The sequence below is a fragment of the Panthera pardus genome, unplaced genomic scaffold (genome assembly GCF_024362965.1).
Source record: "Panthera pardus isolate Hobbes unplaced genomic scaffold, ASM2436296v1 HiC_scaffold_22, whole genome shotgun sequence".
NCBI classification, from domain to species: Eukaryota; Metazoa; Chordata; class Mammalia; order Carnivora; family Felidae; genus Panthera; species Panthera pardus.
Window position 1 is genome coordinate 22,248,449 of NW_026526788.1, and position 21,204 is coordinate 22,269,652.

At 40.1% G+C, this 21,204-nt stretch overlaps 1 protein-coding gene across 12 annotated transcripts in view; it reads right to left on the reverse strand.

Moving 5' to 3' along the window:
- RHOBTB1 (Rho related BTB domain containing 1) overlaps positions 1 to 21,204 on the reverse strand; it is a 122,345-nt gene that overhangs the window by 38,384 nt on the left and 62,757 nt on the right. For 10 of the 12 annotated variants that reach the window (XM_019444271.2, XM_053910330.1, XM_053910328.1 and 7 more), the window contains one exon: positions 161 to 362. In XM_019444271.2, the coding sequence (XP_019299816.2) occupies positions 161 to 352 (192 nt within the window). In that variant the 5' untranslated portion in view covers positions 353 to 362. Of the gene's footprint in view, positions 1 to 160; positions 363 to 21,204 lie in introns of those variants that run through there. The other 2 variants (XM_053910332.1, XM_019444277.2) reach the window with 2 other exon arrangements.

A 21,204-nucleotide genomic window follows, 5' to 3' on the forward strand; every position in this document is an offset into this window, starting at 1 on the left:
TTTACTTTTGTTTTCTCTTGTGGCACTAAACACATAAGCTTTCTTTCGCATGCACAAGTTACCCGTACTCCCTGGCAATAGCAGGGGATGTGCCATCAAATCCGACTGGCAATAGCAGTGATGTGCCCTTAGGAGTCTAAAGAAACTCTGTACGTCTTACCTCCTGGCACACTCGGTACTGGTCGATCGCCCACACGGTAGGCACGTGGGTGGCCAGCAGCTGATACTGCGTTAGCGTTGTGTTACACGCTCTGGCACAGATCAAGCGCGTCTTCCCCACGGCGTTGTCTCCCACGACCACACACTTGATGGTTTCAACGTTGGGTCTTTCGTAGTCCATGTCAGTGTCCATTTATAAAACTCTGGAAGAAGAGAGTTACAGAGCAATCACAGGGGAGAGGGGTTCAGGCCGTTTCCCCCTTGTCTGGGCTCTTCGTCGAAGTGCCCAGGCATAAGCGAGAGGTTTGGAACTTCATACTAAACCTAAGTGAAACTCAAGTTTTCTATTTATGTCTCACACAAGTGCAAAAACACCGCCGGCTTGTTATTTTGACCCCAAACGGTTTATGCCGGTTAACATGTTATTTTCTCCTTGGTTTTCTCTAAACACAACCTGCCTACTGAAAATCCATCCAGGCAAACGAGAGTGCTGGCACACATTTATAGCTCACTAGCTACTCATGTTGATCCACCAAAGACACTGGTTACCTGCAGGTTTAACCTTAGACACTGGGGCACGAGCCACCTTGGCAATATTAGTGACCATGCCATCTCAATCTCCCAACAAGCCAATCTCTCTATCCGAAAAGCAGTTTCCTGCAGGCTCTGCACCATCGTGGTGACTTAGGGGAGGCTCAAAAGTGCAAAGAGAGGATCAGCCTGCTTTAACGATGAGTCAACAGTCCAACTGAATTTTTATTTTTTGAATTTTGAATTTTATGAATCAAATTCATAAATTTTATGAATTTGAATTTTATGAATCAAATTCATAAAAACGATATTCTTAAAAGGGGCACCATAAAGCAATGTATTTTTTTTTTTAATTCTCTCTCTGTGTTTTCATTAAGAAATCTGGAGCATATGGTGAAGAATGATTTTACCAGGATGAGGAGCTAGTTTGGAATCTCCCTGAAAGCATCAAGAAAGGTTTAAGAGAGCTGCTGAGTGACGGGTCAAGAGGAAGAGAAAAAGCTGTCATGAGCTCTGCTTCCCCGGGTGGGGGGGTCAGGAACCTCCATAAAACGCAGAGCAGACTGCTTCTTGGCAGCAGCTGGATGGCTGGCCAACCATGGAAGATTCTAAGGTTTTAATGAATTATAATTGCCCTTTTGAGAAAGTCTACTGTTTTTTAATTTTGTTTTTAAAGTAGGCTTCACACCCAGTGCAGAGCCCAACACAGGGCTTGAACTCAAGACCCCAAGATCAAGACCTGAGCTGAGATCTACGGGTAGCATGCTTAAGCAACTGAGCCACCCAGGCACTCTGAGGAAGTAACTGTTAAAAGGAGAAAACTGGTTAGATGGTCACTTTTAATGAGCCAATAATGGTTTTAGTGGTCATATTGGTAAAGAAACTGCTCAGAGTAGGGCCTGATACATAACTGGGGCTCAGTAAGTGTTTGTTTAATTCAACTGATTTGAGAAAAATGATAATTTGGATAATATGAGATTAAGAGTACAGAAGGAGAGACAGAAGAAAGAATATGAAATAGAATGAATACTTTTTCCCAGTTAGGACCATCTGAACATGAGACTGTCTCCTGTAACACCATCACAGGAGGTGATGTTGAACCCGAGACTAGAGACTATTTGGCAAGACTTGAGTGGAGTGATTCAAACAACAGATGTGTGGTGAGGTCAGGATCTGGTCTCAGGATCCTGTCTGTGGTTTATACACCATAGAGAGGCTTAAAATAGATATCTGTGCCCACCAGCAAATGTAGATTCTGAAGGTCTTGGGTGGAGAAAGAGAGGCTTAAGAAAAACTCCAATTCTGATGATCACCCACAGGTGGTGACTCCTCAAATTGATCTCTTTTAAATTCTAGTCTATGGTTTTATTAGTTCCCTATTTCATAGTCTAACGTGGCAAAAGCCTGACTTTGGCATCAGATCAGTGGTCCTGCAATACCTGCCAGAGAACATTTAGCAAAGTCTGCAGACATCTTTTGCTGTCACAATGGGGTTGGGGGAGAGGCCAGAGATGTTTTGAAACATACTATACTACAAGGTACAGGTCCCACGACACGGAGTAATTGGGGCCCAACGGTCATAGTGCTGAGGTTGAGAAATCTCAGCCTTAGAGGAGATGTGACTTTGAATCCTACTCTCCCCATTTTCCAGCCATTTTGTCACTGGACAAGACATTTGCACTTTCAGCCATAGCTTCCGCATCTGTTAAGTGGGAACTATAGTACCAGGCTCCTAAAGTAGTGAGGATTTGGTGAACTGACTGATGTACCTGACACACCCATGACTCCCAGGATTCTAATCGTGGTGCTGAAGGTGAGTTGAGTGCCTTGAGGGGACAACAAAACAGTCAGGGGAAGCCCAGGATTAGCCGTGAAATCATAAACTTAATAACCACGAAGATCTATATGAAGGACGAATTTCAATAGAGCAATCACAGAGTAATTCAGTGAAAAACAAGCATAAATGCAAGATGGAGCAGAGCTGACTTTGAGTCAAGAAGGCAGGGAAACTTCTGGGTGGGAGTTGGACACAGTTAGCTAAGCGATAATAGAATTGGAAAGGTAGGTTAGAAATATTTTCCTGGGGCATTTCTAGCTTCTAGGATAAAAAATGGTAACACTTGTTGTGGATAAGAAATTTGATATGTTTCTGGTGATATTACTGTAGGGTATATACCCTGTGTCAGAAAAACAGGATCTGTTTGGAGCTTCACAACTCTGGAAACTAAGGTACATTATTTTGATCATCCTAAGTGGTGGAAAATCTTACTCTTTTGAAAGTGAATTTTATTTTTTTAGATGGATAAAAGCCATGGAGAGCCAATCCTTAAAATTCGGGGGAACGTTTGGATTTAGTCAAAACTGAAATAGACACACACAAAATACACAGTTGGTTTTCTTGTCAGATTGCAAACTAGCTTTGAGAGCAGCCCCCTGAAAGGAACCCCCCAAATAATTTGAATCATGACAGCATTGGTGGAAGAGCTGTGTAGCTTTTACACAAGACTACTTTGAAGGGGATGAAAGCTCTCCTGCTTTTATATTAAGGCTATGATTACAAAACTATCGTTACTTATTTATAGACACACCTCATGCACAGTTCTGAAAAGAATTTCTGTGTCAAGGGTGAGAATAACATCCATGGGTCCTCTAATCTCTAGCAATCTGCTCAAAACCCAAGTGACTGCCAAAGGTGCTAAACCCTGTACAAAGGGGACAACATGGAAGGGAAGTGAAAGGCAGGGCAGAATTAAACACTTGTAGCCCAGCTCACTCACTGCAGACGTGGAATTTCCAGGAAGGGTTTTCTGGATTCCAAATACTGCAAATCTTTTCTTTGGGGTATAAATTTGATTTTGTGGTAATCTAAAAATTATTTTAAGTGTAAGAAGTCACAGCCAAGCATGCAAAGTCATGCTACACATGTATTGTAAACTGATTGTTCATCCTTTATAAATAAAGTTATAATTATAAAAATATGCAATATTATCCTTCTTTACTTGTTATGGGCTCTAATTTATTCATATTTAGCACTCTTACAGTTGAATGAGCTCTTAGGACCATCTGGTTAATGACTATCTGGTTTCTGACTTTCATTTACCTAGAATGAGAGCAATAAATATTATTCCTTTAACACTGTTAATAAATTTCACCACCACGAACCCTGCCTATCAGTGCAGATACTCTTTTGCCTTTAGATGCGAATCTGAGGAAACAAAGAAAGTATAAAAGAAAGAGCTAGAAAGGACTGACACTGGTAGCCTATTACCACGGCAGCTTTGTAATCTTACTCAAAACTGACCTGACCTTCATTTCATACTTTTTCTGAATCCTCGGGACATGGATGCTGACCATTAAGTGTTGAAGGACATACCCGCACACGGTGGATGTCAGAAGCAGTTAAGTTTAGAACTGACCAGTGAACAGGACAACGTGGTGGGTGGGGAATGAGGACTCGGTGAGGTGGCCCAGGGTGGCTGCCCCCTGGGTGTTGGTGCCTACCATCAACTTAGAGACTGTGGTCACGATGGCCCCATGTGCTCACACTGTGATTACTGTCACCTTCCGGACTTCAGGTCTCTCCTGAAGGTCCACATTCACCACCAGCTCAGCCTTCTTGTCACGTCCACAGGGCAACACATCCTACATCTAGCCTCTCGGCTGCTCCACCTAACCTTCCCGACACTCTACTTGGGCTGTTCATGCTCTTGGCCACGTGCTGGATATTGTTGTCATCCAGAAACATTTTACCCCTGAAATGTCGAGTTTCAAAATCCTACTCTCGAAGTAAAACTCCTATCTTTATAGCCTCTGCTTGGTGAAACGTGGGCGCGGCAGCAACTCCCATCAGGAGACAGAATCTGTTTCCCTTCCTCTAGAATCTGAGCTAGCCTTGTGACTGCGTGGCCCATTCCAAAAGAATGTGGTGGTGATGCTCTGTGAGTTCCAGAGCCAGGGTCTCCAGAAGGCCTGCAGCTCCACCCTCACGCTGTTGGAATGCTGTTTTGAGGTTGTCCTCTGAGGAAGCTGGCCTAGCCCCACAGAGGACGAGAATTCCCAGTGAGAATAACCGAAGCAGCCCTGCCGATGGCGTCACCAGATGCCATATAGTGTGAGGCTACCTGAATCCTCTAGCCCAGCCAATTGTCCAGCTGAATGAAGCTTTATGAGTGAGCCCCGCTAAGGAATCACCTAGCCAACCTACAGAATCAGGAGAAAGTACAGATTATTGTTTTAAACCACCATGTTTTGGGGTGATTTGTTATCACGAGCAGGGGAGGGGCAGAGAGAGATGCACACAGAATCCGAAGCAGGCTCCAGGCTCTGAGCTGTCAGCACAGAGCCCGATGCAGGGCTCGAACCCATGAACCGTGAGATCATGACCTGAGCCGAAGTTGGATGCTTAACTGACTGAGACACCCGGGTGCCCCTGGATGATCTTTTCCACCTAGGGTTGATGGATCACGCCAACTTTCTCTTCACCATCATCCTCAGCATCTTGTATTGCATGTGTGGGAGGCAGAATAATGGTCCCTCAAGGATGTTAATGTCCTAATCTCTGGGATCTGCGAATACATTCGGCTACATGGCATGGGGCAAATAGGGTAGCAGATGAAATTAAGGTTGCTAATCGGCTGACTTTACTCTAAGGAGCTCATTCCGGATTGTCTGGGAAGGCCCAATGTAGTCTCTCGGGTTCTTTCATATAGAAAAAGGAGGTAGGAGATCAGAGTCAGAGAGATATGTGAAGATGTTACATTGCTGGCTTTGAAGATGGAGCCAAGGGCCATAAACAAGGAGTGCACGTGACCTCTAGGAGCTGAAAAAGGAAGGAGACAGATTTTTCTCCTAGAGCTCCAGAAGGAATGCAGCCTACCAACATCTTAATTTTAGCCCAATGAAACCCATTTCAGATTTTTAACCTCCAGAGCTATAAGATAATACATTTGTTTTGTTTTAAGCCATGACATTTTTGGTAACTTTTTACGGCAGTGATGGCATGATGGCATGCTTTTGCCCCACAGAATGGTTTCCTAAATTCTAAATGTCGTTGGCTGCTTCAGTCCCTTTAACATATACCATTCCTGCAGCCAAGCCTCTACCACTCCTTGTCTGCCTGGAAAACTTCATTCGTTCCTTAAAACCTTATTCAGATATTACCTCCTCTAAAAAGCTTTCCTAATTGCCCTGCCTCCACACAGACTGATTTACTTTCTCCTCTGTATCATAAATGGTTCCGGGAGAATGAATCACAAGCACAAATACACATATACCCCCATTTTTCCTATATTAGCAAACCATAGAATGGTCGTTTGTGAACTTTTTATTTTTCCTGTGGCTATATCTTCAAAGTGCACATCTAATGCCCTTAATGAATCATCAACTGTTTCTGGGGTACTACGGTATGCCAAAGGGCTTGGAATATAAGACTATACCATGCCCCACTTTAGTAAAGCTTTCTTTGACTATTCATTCTGGTCCATAGGTCCCCCATAATTTGTGACCCTCTTCTAGGAACAACCATGACTTGAATAGTGACATAGCCAAATCTGAACTTAGCTGACCTCATCTCCTTTATAAATCATTTCTCTTCCCAATGGTGGTACTTTTTCCTACTTTCAGTCCTTGAGATGACGGCCTTCCTGGTGTCCTGTTCCTCTCTTAAGACACAGGCTCTTAGGAAGTGTCAGACACATTCACTATGGCTCAATGACCATCAGAGTCCTGTCTCCGTAATTCAATAATTCAGAGGCACTGTGGGTGATGAAACTCAAGATATTCTTGCTTGCTCTGGATAGGTGCATTTTAGTACAGAGCCACTCTTTTTTTTTTTTTTTAACGTTTACTTATTTTTGAGAAAAAAAGAGAGAGACAAAGAGAGAGAGACAGAGAGAGACAGAGCACAAATGGGGGAGGGGCAGAGAGAGAGGGAAACACAGAATCTGAAGCAGGCTTCAGGCTCTGGGCTGTCAGCACAGAGCCCAACATAGGGCTCAAACCCATGAACCATGAGATCATGACCTGAGCCGAAATTGGACGCTTAACCGACTGAGCCACCCAGACACCCCAGTACAGAGCCACTCTTTACGTCCAGGTGAATGTGTGAGTCTCTTCTACCATGAGAAATTCAGATATTAGGGAGGGTGGGCAGGGAAAGTTTATCATTTGTCTATGATATCTTACTAAAGCATTGTCTAATTGCTCCAAATCACCCACCATCGGAATATGCCAACTCTTCCCATCACCTGTGTTGTGTTTCTTGTTCTGCCTGCTCTTTGAATCAGTGTGGTGAGCAGTCCACTCAAAGACAAAACTCTAAGGCCAGAGAAGGCCTCTGTACTTCCAGTTCCATTCAGCTGTTCATAGACAGTTTGAACAATGCTATTGCACAACCACTAAATTTTCTTGTCCTTTAGAAAAGCATATAGTCTGAACTTTGAGAAATAATTTAAGTTGGTCATTAAAAAAAATACTAGTGGAACAAATTTTTGTGTGTTGGAAGAGTTAGCTCAGAAAGAAAAACTGGGAATTGTATATTATTGACAGAAACAAAAGAGAAATGTTAAGAGTTGCATAATAACTGTAGCCAACAGCCAAGTTTCAACTGTGCAGATTTCATTATCCTGAGCTCTTAATCACCAGTCCTAGGCAGGCAGGAGCTGCTCTGTGCATAATATAAACATCTCAGCTGGAATGGAGAACGGGTCCAGATCTGGGAAAGAGGCAGTCAGGGCTGGGCTGCGCTTCCCTAAATCAAAAGTTTAAAGAAATATATCTCTAGCATAAAATCGCCTTTCAAATCAACAATATTTTTTTCAACTGAAAGTTTTGATTAAAACAGAAGGGAAAAGAGTTTAAGTAACAGAAAGGACAGTGCATATAAGTTCAGGAATACAGATAATACAGAGACACCTTTTAAAACATCCACTCATTATCCTCACGAGAGCCCTGTGATAATGGAGATGTCCACAAGATCATGCTCCCCATTTTTTTTAAACTTGTCAGTGGGGAAGGTGAGCCAGGATTGGAAATAAAGTTGCTATCTATCCACTGCCCTTAGTAAATGCTGTCCCAGTTGAAAAATAAGGAATAAAAAACTTAGCTTAAAAGATGCATACATAAAAAAATCCAGGCTAGTTTTCAGAACCACCATAAGTAAACTGTATGCTACGTTCTAGACATTCTGGTTGATTTTGTCTACAAATAGGCCAGGTAACCTCTCCTTTGGTGACTTTGCTCTTGCTACTCTACTCAGACATCCTTTCTCATGCCCCTGACCCACCACTGAAATTGTTCTGCACCTTTAGGGCTCAGGCAGTCGTAATTAAAGAAATAATAGGCTGAGTGCTTTATGAGTGGCAGGCCTACAGTATTAGGTATGCAGTGGGAAACAGGCCAGGCGCTATTCTTGCTCTCATGGACTTCGTAATCAGGCGGGGAGGAACAGGTAGTTGTAATCATAGACTTGATTTCAGTTCCTTGAAGAACGAAAGGGTGTTATGAGAAAATAATGGGTGGGAGGCCTGCAGGAAAGACGAGGGAGGCCTCTGTGAGGAGGGCCCATTTTCTGGCTACTTGAAGAATGAGCAGGGCCCAGGCATGAGGAGGGAAAGGAAGCAGGCCCACTGGAGCTGGGGGCAGGGGAACAGGAGAGAGGAAGGTCGGACAGGAGGCAGGTGTCACATTACACACAGCCTTTTAGGCTACAAAGGGGAACCTGAATTTTGTTCTAAGTACAGTGAGAAGACACTGAAATGTTGTAGGCAGAAGAATAACAGGTTCTGATTTGCTTTTTAAAAGCATCACTGATGCGGCACCTGGGTGGCTCAGTCAGTTAACAGTCCAGGTCATGATCTCATGGTTTGTGAGTTCAAGCCCCTCTTCGGGCTCCATGCTGATAGTGCGGAGCCTGCTTGGGATTCCCTCCCTCTCTTTTTGCCGCTCTCCCACTTGTGCACATGGTGTGCTCTCTCTCTCTCAAAAAATAAACATTTAAAAAATGTTTTTTTTTAAAGCAAACACTGAGACTGCTGTGTGGAGAACATAGCGTGGGGAGTGGAAGGACTGGTTAGGATGCCCCCAGGTTCTCCGGGGAGAAGGATGGGGGCTTGGACCAGGAACTGGTCGAGATGGAGCAAAGTAGACAGATAATAAGTTACACTTTAGAAGAAGGTGCACTGAAAACATTCTTCCTTTATACCAGGAATTCCTAGGGTATTCAACAAGTTCCAATTTGTCACATTGGCAGTTATGCTTATAGGTGTATGTAGTTGCTTTCACCTCACCAAGATTATACATTTTTGGCAGCAGAGACTGTTATTCACCTTTAAATCCTCAAGTCTTTTCAATGCCTTGGCCATTTGTGGCTTTCAATAAATATTTGTTCAGTGGGATATCAAAGTACAGCGATTCCACCTTCCTCAGGAAACCCTCCACCTGGATCCGCTTGCAGACTTGCACTCAGCTATCTCTGGTGACTGATCACTAAGCCCGTGGCCTCGAGAGCAGCAGCATGTGGCTAAGCCCACAGTCAGTGAGAGGAACACCTTGAGGGACATCTGTGTGGCCCATCATGAGAGTGGTATTTGACAGATGGCATCACACCAGCCGTGGCTCCCCATCAGGAAGAGCATCAGTAACCATGGGAACCACCAGGGACCAAGAACCAGGCCCCTTCACCAAATGATAAGGCAGGGGGCAGGAGGGAGCCCATATATAGGCACAGTGGAGCTTAGGGCTGAATTTGATTGGGGAAAAAAAGTAATGTCATCATTTGTCATGCTCTAGTGGGGACAGCCAATTTATGAATCTCAATAATATTCACATGTAAGTGTCTCATAAAACTCCCATCAACTTGTGGACTTCAACATCCCCATTCAAGGGATTTCTAACCTTTTTGGTGAGTCACTAATTGGCTGGGAAAGAAGTGGAAAATGGAGGTACATGCACCCACTACCTATGGAGAGTGATTTATAAATGAATCTTGAATGAGGAAATTCAATCTATGCCTAAAAGACATCACAAGAGGCAATAGGTTGGACCTGAAGGCAAGACAGCATTGGAATACATGCCTTGGATCTCCTGCTACACAGTCTCACTGAAATTAACCTTATTCTGCACAAAGAGCAGACTCCACAACAGTATCAGAATAAAGCTAAGGAGTAACCATATACCAGAAATTGGAAGGATTTCTGCCAAATTCACTTCTATGGAGCCAAGTGAGAACATCACTGAAGACCAAGCAGACTGCCCATTTCCACAGGGAAAAGAGCTGGGCTGGGAGGTAAGTAGGATGCTCTTGGGCACAGATGCTCATAGTCTGGAGTAATGAGAGCTGACCTGACATGGGACCGAGGTGGAAGAAATCAGCTGTGGAGCCACTGGAAAGTCATGAGGAACCTGGTATGCTGTCCTAGGGGAGGATTAATTCCAGTAAGCACCCCTTGTTGAGGGTGTACCAGGTAGACAGCACTGAGCATGGAAAAGACTCATTTTTGTTTTTCCTCCCCCAGCCTGCTTAGCCAAGCTGTTTCAGTTTTGATACTGCCACAGAAGTGACTGATCTTGTTAATGTGACAGGGGTAGGGGTAGGGGTGCAACCTCTAAGGCTGACCATTGGTATATCTTCAGTGGTGACACTCCTCACTAGTGGTCTTTTTAAAAAATTTTTTATTGAAAACTTTTTTTTTTTTAACGTTTACTTATTTTTGAGACAGAGGGAGACAGAGTACAAGTGGGGGAGGGGCAGAGCGAGAGGGAGACACAGAATCTGAAGCAGGCTCCAGGCTCTGAGCTGTCAGCACAGAGCCTGGTGTGGGGCCCGAACTCACGAATCACAAGATTATGACCTGAGCCGAAGTCGGATGCTCAGCTGACTGAGCCACCCAGGCGCCCCCTCATTAGTGATCTTATCTTACCCTCCACAGATGTCTCTACATGCATAAGACTGAATAGCTTTGCTTGTCCACTCTGGAACTGAGTGGGCTCCTGAGTCACTATAGAGCTCTACTTTGCTCTCCAACACAGTCTAGGTTATCTAAGCATTTGGAATATACTTTAATCCTTGGCCAGAGGAATCCTTTTCTATGTGGATGGAGTAAACAGAGACCAGCTAACATATGGTCTATTAAAAACCCTGACATGAAGGAAAGGTCTTCTACTGAAGTAGATATACTGTAAGAAACAGCAAAAGAAGGGGTGCCTGGGTAGCTCAAACAGTTAGTGTCTAGCTTTTGATTTTGGCTCAGATCATGATCCCACAGTTTGTGAGATTGAGCCCTGCATTAGGCTCTGTGCTGATAGTGGGGAGCCTGCTTGGGATTCTCTCCCCTTGCCCTTCTTCCCACTCGTTTTCTCTCTCTCTCTCTCAAAATAAATAAATAAACTTAAAAAAAAGAAAGAGCAGAATAAAAATATCTGAACCATGTAATTGGTCACACAAAAGAAGATAATGCAGGTATACAAACTAATAGCACATGAGCCTATAAAGAGGCAAAAGACAAGTAAAGACCATGTATAAGTGAAATATAAGAGAGCCAAATTAAAAAGCATAATGGCAACAATAAAGAGCTTTGAAAATGTAGTAAAATGGATTCATGAGGTACAGACCAGACATGAGAAACTATGTATAGAAGGAAGGCCACCTACAAATGATGTAACCGAAGATAATAAAGAGGCTGACCATTGATAGGCAATCCCCGGATAGTATGGCTTCTTGAGGAACTAAAGGAGCAAACCTTGATTTAATAAAACAAAATTTTCCCAATACAAAAAGGAGAAGAAGGAAAAAAGAAGACTCTAGATCTATTTTCAGTAAAAGGTTTAAATACCAGTGGCAGAAAAAACTGTATAATAAACTTACAAATATTTTAGCAAAACATCTTCTAAAATTAACAGCCAAAGGCATTTCTTTCTAGAAGGAAATAATAATATGGACGACCACACACTTCACCAATACACTACTTTAAGACAGTAGAAAAACACAGAGCCTCGAAAGAAAAAGGACATAATAACAAGTTTCTGAATCTGGTCAAATTGTTATTTATGTAAAGGGAACCATAAGACTATTTTTAGGTATAAAAGACTCAGGGAGCAAAAACTCAGATTTCTTTGAATTAAACTGCTCAAGGATACTTGACAAAACACTCAGAGATAATTCAAGATTAAAAACTAAAACAAACAAACAAACAAACAAACCAAAAAACGTCTATTTCTGTGTAAAAGGACTGTGGAAACCAAAACCAATTGAAAATATAAAACTAACCTGCATAGTTATTTTGATTGTGATTTCAAAATTAGATAGAAAAAGTATCTGTAAAAGATAATTTAGGAGGTAAAAAAAAAAAGGCAATTTGTGGTAAAAGCATAACAGTAATAATGAACCTTCACAGACCAAAAAGCATACACTAAAAATGAAGACAAATTCTATAAGGAGAAATCAATGAAAATTATCTACATGTAGGAGATGAAGAATCAGAATCAACATCAGATTAAGAAAGCAAAACTGAAAAACAACACAGGGAGGGCTTGAATAGCATAAAGAGTAGTGATAAATGGGGGTGCCTGGATGGCTCAGTACGTTAAACTTCCAACTTTGGCTCAGGTCAGGATTTCACAGTTGGTGAGTTTGAGCCCCACATCAGGCTGTTTGCTGTTAGCATGGAGCTTGCTTTTGATCCTCTGTCTTCCTCTCTCTTTCTGTCCCTCCCCTGCTCGTGTGCATGCTCTTTCTCTCTCTCAAAAATAAATAAACATTAAAAAAAGTGATAAATGAATAGATATCTCATATTCAATAAACTCCATGATAAGAGAGTGCACTGTCTTTTCAGGTGTTCTTGGCACATTTGCAGAAGTTGACTAACCCACCAGAAGGAGAAAACCCCCCTCCCAAAGCATAAGTTGTATCAATCAAATTCCCTAGCCACACACACAAATAAATAAATAAATGAAAAAGTTAAAAGGAATGGTTTTATTGACAGCAACAACAACAAAAAGCTCAGCCATTTGGAAATTTAAAAAAATATGTTCTGGTATATCCATCTAAGGAAATGACTTTGTAAAAAGAAAATGTTTTAAAAGCAAATATATTTATCACATCTTTATCAAGAATAAGAAAAAAAAGGAAAACCACCCAAATCTATGACAAGGGAGGGAATAATTAAGGCACTGGCTTATCTGATCTTGGGCCAATTACTTAATCTCTCTAAACTTCTATATCCTTATCTGTAAACTGGGGACAGTTGCCTCCCCTGATGGGTTGTTGTAAAGATTAAATTAGATAATGCTTGTAAAATATTTTAATCACTATACTTGTCATCAAGAAAATACCCAAGAAGTCTTTTCTATTAAGACTGTCACTATTTACAATCATGTTTATGTTGAGTTTGCATTAATATAGAAAAATGCTAATGTTACCCTATCTACGGGCAAGAGCAGGAGAGCAATCTAAAAAATAGCTGATGAAAACCAGATAAAATAAACAAATACGTGTAACTCAAATAAATTTGGGCCTCCTTGTTCTTTCATTTTAAATACCATCTTAGCACGGTGACACATCTAAAAGAAACGCAAATGTGACTTTTAGAAAGCTGGGAAACAACATGGGTATTTAAGGATTGAGGGGAGTGGCTGACATGATATATATTGGGCATCTTGCAGCTAAACTCCTAAAAAGTTTCTTTGGGATGTGTCCCTGAAGAGTTCCACCCCTTGTGGTAACCGCTCAGGTCTGTCTGTCTTTCTGCCTCTTGGGACCGCAGATATTTTCTCCTGAGATGCTTCTCTATTACCTCTCCATGATAGCCATGGCTATTTCTTATTTTACGTATATCTCCATCATTATTCCCCTCCACCATCTAAATGGATCTTCCTTGATCTATCATTCCCACCCCCCCGCCCCCCAGGGGCAGGGGAGGAATAGGTGTGTATTAATATGTGAATACTTAAAATTTAATAATTGTGTCTCCATCATTGAAAGGGAAGCTGTTCCTCTTGCAAGAGCAATATACAGAAGGAAAATTCGAAGGAAGTGCACTGAACAGATAACAGGGATTGCTGTTGGATAACGGGGCTAAAACATTCTCCTACTTTCCTTTACTTTACAAATTTTCTATGACAAAAATATATTACCTTTTTAACAAAATTGGGATAAAGGTCACATGTTATAAAACTCATCCTTTTAAAGCATACAGTTTGAGGTTTTTTATTACATTCACAAAGCCCCACAACCATGCCCACTATCTAATTCTGGAACATTTTCATCATCCCAAAAAGAAACATTGTGCCCATTAGCAGTCATTCTGTTCTCCACTGCCCCCCAACTCTGGAAACCATTAATTTACTTCCTGTCTCTATGAATTTGCTTGCTCTGTATATTTCTTACAAATGAAATCATACAATAAGCAGCCTTTTGTGTCTGTCTGCTTCTATTGAACAAAATGCTTTCAAGTTCATCCATGTTGTATCATATATTCATGCTTCATTACTTTTTATGGATGAATAATATTCTTAAATGTATTCTACAATGGGAGAAATATCTTAGTTTTTTAAAAAGCTAATGGGTACATAAGTCTAACCTTTGACTGTTAATTCTAATAAGAGTATATATATATATATACAGTTCAATAATAATGAATGATTTTTGCTGATGTATAAATTATTTTTCAAAATCATGTATTTATAAAGCTTCATGAGACTGTTAAACTTTTTTTTTTCTCACTCAGGCTTTCAACTAAAAAACCCCCATGGGAATCTAAATGATAATCTAGCTGAATACCAGACAAAGTAATTGAACCACAGAGAGAGACAGCTGTGGACACCCAGGACACATATATTTCAAACACAAGATGAAAAATTCTTGGCCTTTAAATTTTGAGTGTTCAGAGGGAATACTTAGAGTAACTGAAATGAGAAATTAAAAAAAATTGTTTAGAAACATATCACATGAAATATTCTGTGATAATCAATTGTAGTTAAGATATTTGAAGCTTGGATCGATATAGTATAATTCAGCCTTACATTCATTAAGAAGAAAGAAATTCCAAATCTGTTTGTATGCACGCTGTGTATGTATTTGTGTACCTGCAAATCACAAACATACAAATACTGATGTACACTCAGTGTACAAATTTAATGTTATAATCTTTACTTGGAAAGGCAGATTGTACGTGTTTTCAGTTACAAGGGAGATAGCTCGATCAAAGCTGACTGCAGCTAGCTCACATTAAAGTGAGGGTTCAGTGAAAAATCAAATTCTATAAATGAATGACTTACCCAGGACATAAAATCTGGAGCATTTCAAACACACAGAGGGTGCACTGGGGTGATGTCCAAAAGTGGGGTGCTGGTGATATCGAGTTCTTGATCTAGGTGCTCATTACATATGTTCGGTTTTCAAAAATTCATCGAACTGCATACTTGTGATCTAAACACATTTCTCTATAGATATTATCCTTAAATATTTTTTTTTAAGTTAAAAAAATTAAAGCAACAAAAGACACTACACATTGATTTTGGAGGGCCTGTGTATGAACCTTAGCTAAGGGCTGCATCAGGAAGATATGTCAAGAATTAATAATTAACACATTGGTTTAGTCTACAGAGAGATGTCAAAGTTGTAAGTGCTCATTTGAGAAAGCTAATATCAAGTCTGTAGACCAGATATGCTTAAAAATCCAACTTAATGAAGAAAGTCTCTGTTCACTGAAAGCATTCTCTGAAGATGTCACTGGGTCAGCTTCTGCAGGACCAGAGAGACCACTTGCTGTGAAACGTTCAGATACGATGACAGTAAAGCAACTGCATTTAATCATTTAGGAGACTATAATATGCCAGTTAGGATTAGGTTACGCTCTGATTCAGACAAATGAAGAAAACTGTTTTGTTTTTCTCCCCCAGGATTTTTTTTTAGCAAATTAGACCATAAATACAAAAGTGTTGTGGACAAAAAGCAGACTCCTTAAAATCTCATATTTTATTAGAGGTTTTTGGCTAACACCAATGCACAGATTCCAGCTAATAATTTCAGGACACGTCCCTATACCCTCCAACTCTAGCTACAACTTATCACATAGAAGATTGTACGTTTTTTGAAAGCAGGATGAGGCACTGTTTGTGGGAGTGGAAAATAATACCATTATTTTGGAGTGCAACTGGTACTCAGAAGACTTTAAAATGTCCATACTTTTCATCTAATTATAAGACTTTATTCCTGGATAAATAATTAGGGTATACAAAAAGATTCCATTAAAGGAATGTTATCATATCATTATTTGTGGAAACAAAATATTGGAAACAATTTTGGAAATCCAACGACAGAGGGTTGATTAAAAAACAAAGAAACCCACAACAATAAATGTCCACATAGTAGGAGAGTATATAGCCATCAAAAATGTGTTATAGGAGTACATTGATATTTATGTTTATGATAAACATATTTAAATGAAAATAAGATTGCAAAAAAATTTACAGAATAACACCATTCCTTAAAAATTAAGTACCTAAATATACACAGCAACATTTGGCATCAAGAAACATTAAAATATTAATGCCAACTAGGATTATAATTGATTTAAAAATTTTTCTTATCTATATATTCCATCTTTTCTAGAATAAATGTGTGTTATTTTATAACAAAGAAATTTTATAGAAAAGTGAGATGGGGAAGTAGGAAAACCAGGGACTAGAATATTTATGCATGTGAGAATGCATTCTTCCTTCATTAGGTGGAACTAATGTCTACTCTCTACCTTTGCCCTGCATACCTTGAAAGCTTTACGTGAAGTGCCTTTCAGTGCCTGCTGCCCCAGAAACCTTTCTTTAAATTCTGAGCAGCCATCCCACATCACCAGTGTTATCCCGGAGCTCCTGGTCATTCAGCTCCCTTGACTTAAATCAAAGGAACTAACATCTCAGTCTGCCCAAACACACACAAAACCACACAGCCACTCAGCCTAGAACAATGCGGCAAAGGATACACCTGCTGAACACCAGGGAAAACCTCCTTCTCTAATCTTTCCAGATCAAGTCATCAGACTTTGAGAGATTTCAGTTCTCTTTCAGAAGAGTCCTTGGTCTACTTCACATAAGTGGATTTTTAAAAATATTAGCATCTGAAATATTCTAAGGGTTCACTGTTGATTTTTGTTTGATAAACACAAAGGGAAACAATTCCCCTTCTTTGAAGCCTCTTTCTAGGATCCCTAATGATCAGCGGCCAAATTTAGCCTTGGCTGCATCTCCACTGTATCTATTATTCCTCCATGCTATTGATGTGAGGCTCAATCTCATCCCTATTTAGAGTGCACAAGAGCCAGCGTCTTGATGAAAGGGGAGGTTGGTGAACGTAAATTGAAAAGAGCCGGGAGAACATACTGTAATGAATGGAAACATACAGCTTCATGGTTTATGGTACTAAAATTACATTCACACAAAAGAATCAATAGCCTTGATCATATTATATGAGAAATAAGAAAGGAGGGGGAGTTGTAGAGAAGGCAGTCAAGATATCAGCTGATTAGAATTATTCCAGGTAATTTATTTAGTTTTGTTTTAAGTACTTCTGCCTGTATGATAATATTATTTTTTAAAGTAAGTTATTTATTTATTTATTTATTTATTTATTTATTTATTTATAGCAATCTCTACACCCAACATGAGGCTCGAACCCACAACCTCAACATCAAGAGTCACACGCTCTTCACGCCAGGCACCTCACGATTATTCTTGACAGCACTATTCATAATAGCCAACAGGTGGAAACAATCCACCAGCAGTAGAATAAAGAAGAATAAAGAAGAAATTGAACTATAGTCATATATTGGGATACTACACAATGAATGAACTCTTGCTACATACATTAGGAATAAATCTCACAAACATAATATTGAGGGGATGAAGCCAGACACTAAAGAGATTTTGTTTATGTAAACGCTCAAAAGCAGGAAAATGAGTCTATGGTTACAAGTGAAGATAGCGGTTTCCTTGTTTGGGAAGTGACTGGGTAGGGATTTAAAAAGAGCTTCTGGGCGCTGGTGACTTTCTGTTTCTATATGTAGGTGCTGGTTATGTGGGTGTGTTCAGTTTGTGAAAAATCCTTTAAATTATATACTTATGATTTACGTATTTTTCTTTTAATAAGATACACATCAATAGGAATGTTTTAAATTCCAGTTCCTCGGCCCTGACTAAAATCTACTGACTTTAGGTTATGGTTCTCTTGGGGTAGTCCAATGTGAAGCAAAGGTTGAGACTCACTGGACCAGACCATCTCTATCTAGTGGTGTACTACAGCCAGCCTCTACCAGCTCGTGAGAGCTGGCTGTTAAATTCCAGGATTTTTGCAAACCTGTTAAAGCCTAATGTACAGAGTTGTCAAGCTGTGATGTTGTACACATGAAATTAATGTAATGTGTGTCACTATACTTCAGTTAAAAAAATAAACAAAATAGGTTCAGTATTAAAAATTAAATTAGATCAAGTTTCAAACAAAGAAATACTAAAAACAAAGGTACTAAATGCTCAAAGCTCATCATTTTCTAATTATTGTATTACATTTTACAGTTACCTACATTTTGAGGTTATTTATGCCAATTTTGTCTGTATGATGGAAATACTTCACCACAGTGTTTATTGGGCCATCTCTCCCCAACTCCACACTCAGTGGCAACGGTAGCTTGAAACTGACTGAGGTGGGAGTCTGTATACCACAGAAATTGGCAACCACTACCAATTCAGGACTTGCTTTGTTGTTTTGTTGCTTGACTTAAGAAAATGATTAAAAAATGTTAATGATGCAGATTAAATTTAGAAGCGTGTTACATGTGAATAGCACACTTTCGGAAATATCGTTATAGTATTTAAAAACTATTATCCGGTTCAGCAAAGAAGGTATTCGTATCTTTGATAAATGAGTACAATTCTGACGTGCCTTTGTTGTTGCACTTTTATCCTGCTTATTAACATAATGGAAAATATCAGCCAATATTTATAAGGGAGTTACACCCTTTCATCAATTGTACTGCAGGTAGCTTATGGATAAAAGAGTTGGACCAAAACCAGTGAGCATTCTATAAAACCCAACTGGCTTTACGGAATTTACAATAAAGAGTGTTGTATATTTTTTTATTATTTGTAAATTGTGTGCTACATACATTCTTTATGTCAGTAAAATTTATAATAGACTTATGTATGCACATAAATACATTCTTTTTTTTCCCAGAGACCTGGTTGATTTACTAGCCCACTGCTGTGTACATCTCCTCCGTGTTTAAGATTCCATGAGTGTCTATTATGATTTAAGAAACAAGCAAAAAAAAAAAAAAAAGAAACAAGCAAAAAAAAAAACAAGTTTCAGCATAAGATATAGCAAAACCTATACTTTAGACCTTCACTATTCAAGATGTGGTCTTTGGCATCTATGGGGAGCTTGTGAGAAATTCATAATCCCACGCCAGAATTCCTCAATCAGAATCTGCATTTTATCAGGATGCCCAGGGGATTTGCATGCACAATTAAAGTTTGAGAGGGGCGCCTGGGTGGCTCAGTCGGTTAAGCGTCTGACTTCAACTCAAGTCATGATCTCACAGTCTGTGAGTTCGAGCCCCGTGTCGGGCTCTGTGCTGACAGCTCAGAGCCTGGAGCCTGCTTCTGTGTCTCCCTCTCCCTCTGCCCCTCCCCTGCTCATGCTCTGTCTCTCTCTGTCTCAAAAATAAATAAAAATATTAAAAACAAATTTAAAAAAGTTTGAGAAGCACTGCTTTAAAAATAAACTCCTTGGTATGAACTGAAATTTATATAATCAATTTGGGATTAGTAATAAGATTAGGGTCAGTCTAGCACCAGTTCAGCCCCTTCATAGCAAAGGAAAAAAACACATAATTGCTATACATAAACCTGAAGAAAAGGACATGCCTCTTACAATATAGCTTTGTCAAACACTGAAAGGGAGACTGTGCCACCAGGAAAATAAAGGCTATTCTGGGCCACTTGGATTAGTAACTTAAAAAGGGGGGGAAAGTACAAGAAGGAAAAAATCACAACACTAGCTTCCCTCCATGTATGTGATGAATAAGACACGTTGCCAAAGACTTGGTTCCAAAAATCCAAAGCAGGGCAGCGACTGCCACATGACAGAGTGCGGCAGCTGGGGAGAGGAGTGTGAGGAAATACTTTCCAGAGATGTAATTTAGTCTAGGGTAGTTATCAAGTACGGAGGGTAAAAGGGGGAAATTGTAGTGCTTATGTTTTTCCTATCCATAGATCAGTCAGCAACATAGGACAAAAGGAAAAGCTAGGGCCAGAGCACAGAGAATACTTAATGCTACAGTTAATTGAAATGACGGTAGGAAAGTCTCGTGTATTTTGAAATTGAAAGCAAAAATGTTCTACTGGCGGTAATATTCTCTGAAAGTATTTCTTCGTTACTTGGCTGAAAATATAGTAGTTGCTTTGAGATGCAAAGGTCTGTGTGGAAAACGTGTTAGATACTTAAACAGTTCCGGAAGGAAATGGGAGCCACAAATCTCCAAGAGGAGCTTGGTATTAGTTTGTGGCAGATACTGAAGCAATAAAATAATTCAAGTAAACCATAGCAACCCTAGAGTACAAAGAGAACAAATGTAGTTGTGACTGGGCCACTGGTACCCCAAGAGACCCCAGCATGTGTTTTTACCCAAGGAAAAAGGTTACTGTAACAACCCCCTGCAATATCAAAATTCAAACAACTCTAGTTCATTTAGGGGAAAAATGATAGGACTGCCCTAGTGTGTTATTAACATTTCCCCTTGAAATACTCTAGAAAGGCTTAGAAGAGAACTATCCCTTACTGAGCAACTACTATGTGCTTTACATGTGTCATTTCATAACATCCTCATAATTCTCTAAGAGAGGTGATACTGTATGCATTTCATAGATGAGAAAAATGAGGTCCAAAGAAGATTTACAGACATAGTCTGTAAACAGCCAGAGCTCCACAGACAAAATTGAAAAGCTCCATACTTGATTAAAACTGATCGTTCCATGAAGACAGAGTGGTAGGGATGGGAGTGTGGGGCTGCTATGCTTTAAGTAAGCAGGAAGACTGTTCTACACCACCATCAATGAACAGAAATCAGGGTTCTCTTAATGCCCCGAGATCCTCTTATCACCCGTTTTGGGATGTATCTTAGGTTTCAGATGGATTTCATACTTGATAGTTGTAATTTTGGCTATGCTGGAGGCTTTGGAAGACTTGGCACAGTTCAGGCAGTGTTATGTTCTAGAACTGAGTCCTGGGCTCAGACTTGGGGACCCAGGTTTGCTTCCAGATGCGTTAGATATTAACTATGAGAGGGGGTAAGCTCTATCACCTTTTTGGGTGGTAGGTTTTTCCACTTACATGAAGTTGTCTTAAGTATCTTTGAGGACCTTTCTGGATCCATGATTCTACCCTTCACAACTCAACTGTTTTAAGATTTGACTTTCATCAAAACATGTTAGAAATGACCTGGAAGGTTAACAAATTTGTCTGAACAAGCC